Source organism: Parasteatoda tepidariorum, chromosome 1 (assembly GCF_982258835.1).
Source record: "Parasteatoda tepidariorum strain Cologne lab strain chromosome 1, Ptep-v5.0, whole genome shotgun sequence".
NCBI classification, from domain to species: domain Eukaryota; kingdom Metazoa; phylum Arthropoda; class Arachnida; order Araneae; family Theridiidae; genus Parasteatoda; species Parasteatoda tepidariorum.
The window spans coordinates 58,654,956-58,667,219 of NC_141755.1; the positions used below are offsets into that span (position 1 = coordinate 58,654,956).

At 27.1% G+C, this 12,264-nt stretch overlaps 1 protein-coding gene and 1 long non-coding RNA gene across 2 annotated transcripts in view; one reads left to right on the forward strand and one right to left on the reverse strand.

Moving 5' to 3' along the window:
• The window catches only part of LOC107449925 (neural cell adhesion molecule 2), a 475,364-nt gene that overhangs the window by 56,183 nt on the left and 406,917 nt on the right, over window positions 1-12,264 (reverse strand). The window contains exon 10 of the mRNA XM_016065606.4: window positions 11,247-11,271. Coding sequence (XP_015921092.1) covers window positions 11,247-11,271 — 25 coding nt within the window. The remainder of the gene's footprint in view (window positions 1-11,246; window positions 11,272-12,264) is intronic.
• Window positions 1-12,264, forward strand: part of LOC147816468 (uncharacterized) — a 117,597-nt gene that overhangs the window by 19,616 nt on the left and 85,717 nt on the right. The gene's annotated exons all lie outside the window — the stretch shown is intronic.

The window sequence follows — 12,264 nt, forward strand, 5'->3', positions numbered from 1 at the left end:
TCACCCTATCTCGAAATTGGAAAATTTTTGCACACAATTGTATAATTCTTTCATCCAAACATAATTCCATGCAAAAAATAAATTTTAGTAAATTTTTATTATTTTATTTAAAATTAGTCGAAAAAACTTTGAATTGCAAGATGTACAATTTTACATAATTATAAAGAAGGGAATTTTGCATGGCAGGATACAATATGTGAGCGGATTCGTTTAAATAGTTCCAGAGAAATCGAATATTAAACAAGTCGTATTTTTAAAATTTAATTTCTCAGTAACTATTCAACCGATTTTTCTCAAATTTCGTATTTTGCCATATAAAAGTACATACTTTGAAATTATGTTATAAATTGTGCACCTTACTCATCAAAATCTTTAAATGAATGAATTTTACAATTGTGTGCAAAAATGTTTTCGATTCGCTTAAAAAGTTCTCGAGATATGGCGAAATAAGCAAAAAATAAAATTAATATTAAATGGTAAAAACTTTAGACTGCTCTCCTGATCAAACTATGGGGACCATATTTACCAGATTGCGGCAACCCTTTAAATCTTAGGGGTCAGAAATCCAAATCAGTTGAAAGAAGGGTATGTATCTTCAGAAAAAGTACGTTTTTATGTTAGATTCCGTAACTTAAAATATCGTCTGCTCTAGTTAATTAGCATATTAGAGGATAACCTCTCGAACCATTATGATTGAGTCCTATAACATGAATTCAATCAAAATCCATCATTTAGTCAAAAGTTATTCAGGGTGGTCCGTTTTTTTGGCGCACTGTACAATATCTTACTTATTTATACATTATTCGAATCTCACTATAATTAAGGGGATAAAAGTATTATTTGTATATTTGATATATTGTGGCTCTATGATTAGCAGAACTGAATAGCTAAAAGCATTTCAGGTAGCTTTATAATAGGTTTTCTGAGTTGTTATAATAAATTATGACCTTGCACTTCGTGAAATGATTACAAATTTACAATTTGTATATCGAGTATAAATTGTAGGCCTATAATAGGCAAAACTTTATGCATGGGTATTATACCGATATTAGCAAATTTTCATAGTACTTATTCATTTGTTATATGCAGGTTAAAATTAGTATTTATGCAGATTATCGTTATTTCCTTTGAACTAGATGAAATATGAAATTTTCAAACCTGGTACGAAATGAAACTTATTGATATGCGGAATCTAAGATTAGTATCTTTTGATTAGAGACGTTACAGTCAAGTAACTGTGATATTAGTAAGAAACGAGATTTAATTTAACATTTATAGATATTCATTATATGCATTTAATTGAAATTGTTACCAAAATATCATTTTTATAACATCGAATAAAGCTATAATATTGAGCGACAAAACTTGGTTATGAAACTGAATGTTCAAGCAGAGGTGACAATCATTAGAGAACTGGAGGACTAGCTGTGTCGCAATCAACCGAGTTGTCAGAGTCGTGGTGGCTCAAGGTATAGAGAGCTCACCTCCCAATGAGAATTCGCAGGTTCGATTCTCAAGGATGGCCAGTCGATATGAAGTCTCCTTTCATCTCGCCTCTATCTCTGAGTTGAAGTAAAATATCTTAAGAGGTAGATGTATCATGGCTTAGAATGAATACATTTGCCATAAAGCTAACCGTGTGAGACATTCATGGTTTTCATCTCAATGAAACACAAATTCTTCCAAAACTGCTAGTTAGTTAAAATGTTTGATACATGTGTTTCTTTGTTTCCTGGGCTTTGTTCAAAACTACAAAATAACGGAGTTGATCATTGATAGTCGCAAATCAAAACTGGATCAACTGCTTAACACCGGTTATGAAATAAAAGAAATATTATTTGACCATCATATTATGAATTAAGAGAGCTTTTCATCAGTTATAAGTTTAAGTATCGCGTTAAAATGAGTTAATGATGAAATTCTGTCTCATAAAACGATAAAGAAAGCAAAATAAATCAAACCCACTAATTTAAATTGGATATGTTTTCGTTTTTTCCCCTATATATTTCATAAATACAATAATTCTCTTGGTGTGAAATTTTTTAAGAGCCCCTCAAACATTTTACGGGATAGCTGAACTTATTCGCGCCACCAATGCGTTTGGGGCTTTAATTCTGTTATTATTTTATTTTTTTTGAAATTTATATCTGAAAAAAAAAAACATTTACTTACACAATAATTTGATAAAAATAGCGCAGAAAATATTTTTTCCGTAATTATACCATTTGTGTTTGTTCTTTTAATCTGATCACAGTAATGCGTTTAGATTAATCTTATTGCTTCTGTCTACTTTTTCTTTGAAGGATGTGTTTATATAACAAAGTAAATTTTCCATTGTCATAAATCTATAATTTTCTCTAAGTAAAAACAAACAGAAAAAACACAAAAATAATTTGAATGCTGAAAGACAGTTTTCACATAAATGAAAATTGCTTTTTTTCTTACTGTTGTGTGGGAAACGGAATTTGTTATTATTTTATTGTGCTACAATCAAATAAATGTTTTGTAGCGTCGTGACATTTCTCAATTATCCTTTGCTACCATAGAATAATTTCTTAAATTTTAAGAAATGTTAGATGAAGCAAATCTTTCAGGGCAACTGAAGATTCTCACCTGTTCACGTGCCTTAATGAAGATGAATTAATTCTAAGGTTATTGCTACTTATGTCTGTTGTATATCATTACATTGCGAGAATAATTTTTGTCACCATTCAAACGTTTAGATGCTTCTTCTCGCTTGTAGTAGGTAATATTTCAATTCAAAAGTTCTTTATCTTTTACCCTGCTATGATTATCAAACAATGGTTCTGTTAGCAATTGGCACCAAGTTGAAAAAATAATGCAATAAAATTGAATCAAATAGCGATAACTGCCGAACGTGCTCCTCCTAACCTTAAAAAGAGTTATGGATATTATTAGGCTAATTTACAGTTTATCTCGCTTTTGCTGCCTATTTCGTGTTTACCCGGAGCGTTAAAAGTCTATCACGAGCTTTTTGTTAACTTCAATTTTAGTCGGAGCGTTTACAGTCTACCACTTGTTGGCTGTTTATTTTTTGTTTACTTGGCATTACTTGGCGACAAGCGCGTGAGATACTATAGTATCCTTTAATATACTTCACCGATACTATAGTAGTATATCCGATACTATAGTAGTATTACTGATACTATAGTATTTCACGCGCTTGTTACCTATTTCGTGTATACCCGCCTCGTTTTAAGTCGATCACGAACTTTTTGTTTATTTCATGTTTACTCGATGTGTTTACAGTCTACGGCACGTTCGCTGTTTATTTTGTATTTACTTGTCATGTTTATAGTTTCTCACTCGCTTGCTTTCCATTCTGTGTTTACTAGGCTCGTTTACAGTTCACCACGCGTTCACTGTCTATTTTGTGTTTACTTGGCTCTTTTGAGTGTCAGTTCTAGTGCATTTTGCGACGCAATTCTACAAGACTAAAAGCTGAGGATTATATGATACAATCAGTTGAAAGGTTGCCGGAACAAACCACGTTTACGGAAAACACCTTGAACTGGATTAAATGAACTGGATAAAAAATTTTAACCAACTAAGATTTATTATTTCGATTAAACAATTACTAATTTTTTTATGAGTTACGATTATTTTAATATACCCTAATTATGTTTATATGTACTGGCACAGTTTGAAAAATTAAAGTTCTCGTGTATTTTATAACATGTATAAATGATGCTCTTAATAGGTTACAAAAAATAAAAAAAAATATTTTAAAAGTGCATAAATTACTTTTATATAAATTATTTTAAACTAATTTACATGTTAAATTATTTATTAGAACTATAAGTAAGTTTCTGCAATTATTAATAATTAAATAAATGGAATCTAATGTTCTTTATTTAAATTAAAAGCTTGATAGTCAAATTAAAAGCTTGATTATTAAAATTCTATATCTTTTTTTCCGTTTGCGATATTTAATTAGATTGTAAAGCAATTAAAAAAAGATTAAAAATGAATACAAAAATAGCAAATCACTTTTTTGCAAGTACTGTTTCATTATATACGAGTTAACGACGTAAAAATGGCGTCGGTAATAACCTTAAAAAATAATCTCGCTAAATGAAACTCTCTCAAATCAATGAATTCGAAAGCTATTATCCTTCTCTTAGCAGAAACAATTTATAATGTAAACTTTTTTTTAGACAATGTTAAAAATTCATAAAATGGCAGCCTATAGCGTTATTACACCAAAACCTAAAAAAAAACATTGGGTTTTCTTAGCAATTGGCGATAAATTAAGAAATAAAAAAGGTGAATCTAATAGCGATATTACTTTTAACAGCTGCCCAACTTACTCCTCTTAACCTTGAAAAAAAAGGCGGAGTTATCCTCTTGGCGCGTTTACTGTCTTCCATTCATTTTCAAATGTCAAAGCCACAGTTTAGATTTAAGAGGAGTCGCAATTACGACCATCAGGTATCTCAATCATGGAATTCTTTTCTACCTTCTGGAGAAGAAAAAAAAAGAATAAGAAGAAAGAACATTTCGATTTTTCTTTACACTCCTTTCTTTTTCTTTTCTTTGGAGGGCTGATGTTTGGTATGAAAGACAATTTATAGCAAGCTGTCGCCTCTCGTAAACCATTTAGGCCCAGTCCAATTTCCTGACGTATGTCACTTATAAAAGAGAGGTTTTATTACTCTCTTTCAACTTGGGTTTTTATCTTTCTAGATTTTTCTTCTACATATAGGATCCATGGGGTTCTTTGAGCCATTTCATATTTGATAGAGAAGTGCTTTGCAAAATAAGTATTTGATAACAAAGAATGGGAATTATTGTTATGAATGTTCCTTCAACTCATCTTATGTTGCAGTATCAGTAATTGAACTTCTCCAGAGGGCTCTCATTGAGTTTAACAAGCATTTACTGCTTATAATCAATCTAGATTTGTATTTATCTGTAAGAGTCTTTTAAGAGATTCAAAAATCAGGAGTTTGCTTTCTTTAGGAGTTTGTTAGTTAGTTTAGTTTAGGAGTTAGTTGTAGTTAGTTTAGGAGTTTGTTTTTAGGAGGAGTCTAGTATTTTTTTTTTCTACACGTGTTCCATGACCTTGACATTGTTCTTTATTTCTTTTAATTTTTCTTTTCTTATTCTTATCCCTCACTGCTTTGCTCTTTTTTTTTAAAAAAATGTAACGTAATATTTTGCTTCCTAAATTTCACACACATGTTAAGAGCAGCATAAAAGCTTCTGGGTATTGTGCTATTAAATAAATAAAGAAAGGTGACACTTGCATTGATAAAAATTGTGAAAGCCTTGTATATACAAAAAAAAAATTATTTTTGGTACTTGTTTGAGAAAAATTAAACATTAAGTTTTCTATGAATTCATAGTATCGCTTTATTCTTGCTCCTACGCAAATAGAGTACAAAAAATATCAAAGGAAAATATCTTACGGTTATATTTATAGAACAGTAAGCTATTGAGAAATGCCCCATTTTGTTAATAAAATAATTCTCAAAACTAAATTAAAATAATGAATTAAACATATAATGTAATACTACTTCAATTCAAAAAAAAATATTTCATGTTTGAAAAGGCTACTTTTCCTGTCCAATTTTATTTCGAAGTGCTAAGTATTTTTCGTAATCTATGTTCTCAATACAAGTCATTTAAACCTATGCACTAAGACTCAATATAATAATAAATAAAGTTTATAAGAAATTATAAGGAAAACATTATAGATCTAATTTTTTAACGACATAAGTTAGAAAAAGGTAGAACTACAAGAATAAAATATCTATTTACTTGTAGACTTTGATTCTTTAATTTGCTTCTTTTTTATGCATTGAGAAAAAAATGTATGGTCATAAATACCAGAATATGGTAAAACTTAGCTAGTTTTTGCCTTACAGTAAGCCTTTAAAAAGCACTTTGGTTTTAGTAAAATTCGCATTAAAACATCGTTTTATAATGTGATAAAAAATTTGGTAATTTTGTCATGATACCTTAAAGTATGCATAAAAACCCTTTATTCGATAAGTTCACTTTTTTATTCTTGCATATTTTTACAAAATGGGGGTTAATAAAAACTATTATTTTGAAAATTAGTAAACCGCTACCATATAAGCGGAAAAATTGCCAAATGAATGCATTAAATACTGTATATTTTGGTTTTTATTTCCAGAATTAAGATTACCAGAAGTGTCGTTACCATACAGAACGGTAATTTTACCAGAATTTGTATCTCCTTTTGCTATCTATATGCTTATTGGATAGGACATAATTTTTCAAATTTTGTTAACGCTTTTTTTCTCCTAAAATAAATAATACATTTTTACAAATTGAAACTTTACAAAATGTTATTTTTTACAGATTCAAACTTTGTATAATTCCATTTTTTTTTTTAATTTTACAATCATTTTAAATAAAAACTGAAAAATAAACTATTAAATTCACACAAAAAATGTATTATAACTTTCGTAACATCAGCAACAATTTTTGTAAGCAGACATTTATTTACCCATGACTCTAAAAATAAAGTCTTGCATAAATTTAAGTAAAAGATTTGTCTTATTATTTAAACAAAAAAAATAGGATTACAGACAAAAAAAAACAATTTAATTTATAAGATGCTGTAAACCTGAAATGCATTTAAATGTTGAAACTGTTTTTAAAGTTTTTATGAATGAAGAGGGGAAAAAAAGCTCTTTCGCCAGTTGAGAGTTTTCGAGATGTTAGAAATAAATAAATTTTTTGTGTGTTTAACTTTCCAACACAACAAAACTTTTTAGAAAGAACACTTCATACAACCAAGATTAATGTACTTAAAATGAAAGAAAAAAAATCACTTTCGCGTTGCTGAATTTTAGAGTTTTTCTATCTTGATCTTCTAAAGTAGTAAAAAATTTAGTTGATTAACATAATTTATTTCAAAAGTTAGATTACCGCATGTGTTTAAAAAAGTGTTTCCAAAAAAAGAAAGTTTTTTTTTTTGCTCGCAGAATCAAGTATTGATTTTTTTTCCTAAAGAAAATGTTGCAGCTTATTAATAATACATATTGATTTTTAAACCGTGTGAAAGGAAAACAGGCTGAATGTAACATGTTTTGTTAAGAAATAATTTTTCTAATATTTGAGCAACAAACAAACGCATTTTTCATGCAGTACATAATACACTAATAGATTTTTCCTGCTTCTTTTTATGGCAGCTACTTCATTTTACTAAACGAAGTTTGACGTTATTTCCAAGATAGCTTTTTTTTAAAAATTATTTTGAAAATGACCCAGAATTTTGTGGTAGCCCAAATTGTAATGTAATAAATTATCAAAAGTAGTTAATAACTGTTAATTTAGTTGTTAATTCAAGAAGGGATGGTTTCTTCTGAATACTTTTTTTTTTAAATTAAAGTAAAATTATTAAGTTTTTGGTCATTTATACAATTTATCCTTTATCATCAATGAATCTAAAAATTGCACAGTTTTGGAATCGTTTTACAGTTTTTTTATTTTAGTAGCTGTTCAACAAAACGAGGCATATCGAGCATTTTCCTGATATAGCAATATATTTTTGAATTGTTCTAAATTTAAGCAATAATATAATTAACTTTTTAAGCAAATATTTTCAACTTTTTTGGAAAAAAGAGGAACTTTCTTGAAGTTAGCGGGCAGGAATAACTTTGAACGTCAAAATAAAATAGTATGTCCATAGCTTTTTATTCATTTAAGAAACAAAGCTAACTGTTGTATTTTTTTGATGTGCACATATACGCATTTACTTTTCATGACTCAAATAAATAAGAAAAAATAAAAAAAAGTCAATCAATAATTTATCTTCATTTTTCGAATACAATAGTATAGTCAGTGAGTAAATAGTCAGTAAATAGTCAGTAAATAGTAGTAACAGTCAGTAAATAGTTTATAAATAGTAATGCTTAGTAAATAGACAGCCGTTCTGCATCGAATGATTTTGATCAGTAAAATATTTTGAATTAATCTCTTAACAAGATTTAATTCTCAATGAGGCTATAATTCTAAGTTTTATTCCATTAAAAACTTAACAATAATTTAAAAATGTATTTTATTTTAAGGGAAAACATAAATTATGTACTAAAACTATTGATTAGTATATTAATGGAAAAATAACATACATGGTAGAGTAAAGAATAAGATTTCGAGAAATAATGAAATTTTATTAAATAGTTGAAAAAATGATTCTACGAAACACGCTTAGACAGGTAATTAATTTATTTCAAGATTAAGACGATATATAAGATGTTGAGAAATTTTAAGAAGACTAAAAATGTTGACTACGTATTCTTATTAATAATTATAAAACGTATATTGAAAAAATTGATAAACATATTATTCTAAATCTATGCATATGCTTGCATCAATTATTCAATTATTGAATATTAATTGTATCAATTCTTGGAAGAACAAATTAACAATTAAGATAAAAAAAGCTGATGTGTAATTACATTCTATCATAAACATGCTGTTATGAAACTCAACATTCGTTAATAAAATGATTTTATGCAATACAATATTATAATATAATATAATACATACCTGCCAACTTTTACGCATTTGGCGTAAAATTTTATTTCTATATTTAAAGTGGTAGTAAAATGTGTACTTTCTATGTATTCCTTGCATTTAAAAACTTAATTAATAATCTTTTTGACCACCACTATTTTAAAAAAAATTAAGCATATATACTAATATGCATTGCTGTCCTGATAGTCCATACAGACTTTTATTAAATACAGTATACGCTTCCGCCAAAAATTATAGTTTAAATTCCATTAAACTACCCCTGGGTAAAATCATCCTCGAAAGGATTAAAAGTTGGCAGGTATGTATAATATTATAATATAATATAATATTATAATATATATATATATATATATATATATATATATATATATATATATATATATATATATATATATATATATATATATATATATATATATATATATATATATATATATATATATATATATATATATATATATATATATATATATTAAATTACGAATAAATTTTAGAAAACTAAAAGAGAAACATTTCTTTATTTCGCATTTTATAATTTAAAAAAAAAAGGATTAGCAATCAGTTATTACCAAAAAAAAAATATGAATGAAATTTTACACTACTCGAGCGTAAATCAAGTTCCTCGTAAGTTAACCATATTTAAAGATTAATCGAACGTTTAAACATTTCTTCATTGTCGCCAAATTATTTTTTTAAGAATTTTTCTCGCCTTGTACCAAATAAAAACTATTGAAACTATAGATTTTGCTATAGAAAAATACTTAGATTAGTACGGTATAGAAAATTTATACTTCATAGTTCAAAATTTTTTCACCCACGATGACATTAAATTGTAAAAAATAATGAATAATTATTCAAAATTTATTTTTTGCGTGAAATTATCTTCGGGTAAATGAGTTTAATAACTGAGCGCAATTCCTTTTAAATTGCAATTTTTTAAAATTGCTTAAGTAGTTTAAAAAATATGACTAAAAACGTAAAAAGTGAAATTAACATGAAGGGGTTCAAAATTTGGATCGCTCTCCTGAACAAACTATGGGGACTATATTTCCCAGATTGCGACTGTCCCTTATATATTGAAGGTTAAGAATTCAAACATGTTAAAAAAATATACGTTTATTCAGAAAAACTCCGCTTTTGTGTCCGGTTTCTTAACTTAATTAATAGTTGACACTAAATAATTTACATATTTGAGGTCATCCCCAGGCACCATTAAGATTGATGTTTAGTACGTGAAAATCCGAACATTAGAACCGTTATTCAGGGTGATATCTTGTTTTTTTGCCGACTGTACCTAAATATCACCATACTGCACTTCCATGACATGGCCTCTAATACACAACCTTTATTTTTTATTATTTCATGAATATTCCGGTGTAGTTTAATATTATTAGATTTACCGATAATATGATATAGAATTTCAACATAGTAAAGGAAAGTTTTTTTTAAACACATAGTATCATTTGAAATGTGATAATCAAATTTTTCACCAATTTTTTCATGGCCTGTAGCTTTATCTACAATTTCAAATTAACTTGATAGGCTCTTAAATAATTCGCAAAAAAAAACTTATGTTTGGTTTATTAGAGCTGCAAGATAGCAACTATCACTCATATAATGAAATATTGATCAAATCCTCATTTTTGGGATTGTGAACTGGTGATCGGAGAGAGTTTTAAAGTTATGATCGTCAGGTCTTCGAATGTATGTGCACTAAGTTTGGTGAGGGCCAGTAAAGAATTGCGTATTTGTAAACGGTGCGTACATAAGTACACACATAAACCCTTCTGCGTAATTTATATAAAATTTTTACTTGATTCCTATTAAAATAAGATACTAGTTCTTTACACCTAAGACATTAAAAAATGCTTAAACAGTTGTTTTATAGATACATTTGCAAATATTTTGTATTACTGAAGTATAACAGATTATTTCTGTTTTTTAATAAATAAACAATTTACCAATAGCAGTTTTTTTTTTACCACATCACATAATTTCAGTATGTGTTGCAATTAGTTGAGTGCTAATTTTTTTGTCATTCAGCCCTATTGAAACTTTAAGAATATTATGTTGAAAATGTGCAGTAGAAAAATTTAGAATTGTACTTCTAACGAAACGTAAAACACTTCATTATTAAAATATGAAACTTGCAGTTTAAAAAGCTTTTTCCTTATGATACTTAGCTTGTTACAGCTTCAAATGTTTACTTATAGATTTTTGTATATTTTAAGAATTTTTTGCATGAACAAAAACTCTTACTTATCACTAAGATGTGATAGTTTAATGTGATAATTGTGATAGATTATCATAGTTTAATGCCTTTACTTATAACAATTTTCTTATAAAAACTGGCTTGGAAAGATGGTTCCCTTAGCTATATCAATTATTTTAGAAATTAGAAACAAAGCAGAACTTAGTTTGGGTAGCATAAAATTACTTGTACAGTTAAAATAAAAGTGAGGAATTAGAAATGCCTTAAATGTATTTTCTTGGTTGTAATTTCTTATACTGGTGAATTATGGATACATTATAATAATGTATATAATAATATTCTATAATAATGTGTAGAAATCATATAAGAAATCATATTAAATTTAAAAATGTCCGTTATATTTTATTTTTGCTTGGTATGATATCACTTTAACTGGGACACTCAAATATATTTGAAATATCATGCAAGAATATATGTATAAGAGAGAAAAAACACTTACTTTTTGTCTTCAGATTGATTAGACCCTAGAAATAAGGAAACGAGAGAAAAATTACTAAAGAGAAGAAATTACATTCAAGCTAAAAATTTTAGATTTTTTTATTGAAACATCCTTTCATAATAAGAAAAATTAATCAATTAACGTGAAATTTAATTTAGAACAGAACTTTAAATTTTTGGTAGAATTACAATGACATGAAAAATATTTGTACTAATATGCAGTCAAATTATTCCATTATATTTCTTTTAACAATTGAATCATTATTCCCCAGTTTGTATTGCTCTGTTTAAATGTGCAATATAAGTAATCTAGATAAAAATCCAAAAGAAGTTTTTCTCATTATTCTTATCGCATTAATTATAATAAATGAGGTTTTCCTTTACTTGCATTAAATCCATTTCCTAAGACACAATAAAAATTGAAGAAGCATAGTAACACATAAAACTATCTATCTTTTATTTTGTTTGCATCTAATTTTGTATAAAATTGAACCTTAACTTGTATAACGTACAAATTAGCATGCCTAGTGAGCATTTTGACAGAAGGCTTTTGTTTGAAACTTTAAGAAAATAATTGCTTTGATTGAAACTTAAAATTAATTATACAGGATTTAAATTCAAAAAAAAAAAAATTGTATTTCACATTAATATTTAACTTGCATTTCTTTACTTTACAATCTTGTATACAGTTTCAAATAAAGCAGCATTCTTTGTCATTTAAATGTAATCATGTTAATTAAAGGAATATATATATACTTTTGCATTTTTTAAACCTGTTAAAACATTCAAATTTACAAACAATGGTCAGACTGTTATTTAGCTGAAATTTGCTATCTACAGTGTCTATAACCAGTCACGAAAATTTTCCTGACATTTATTACAAATTCAATGACTTTTGAACTAACAAATTTTTATTATATAATTTTTTAAATGAATCTAATCTCTGTTATCTATATATTTTTCAACGTGAAATTAAAGAAGATTATTCTTAAATATGAGAAAAATTTCAAGCGTTATCC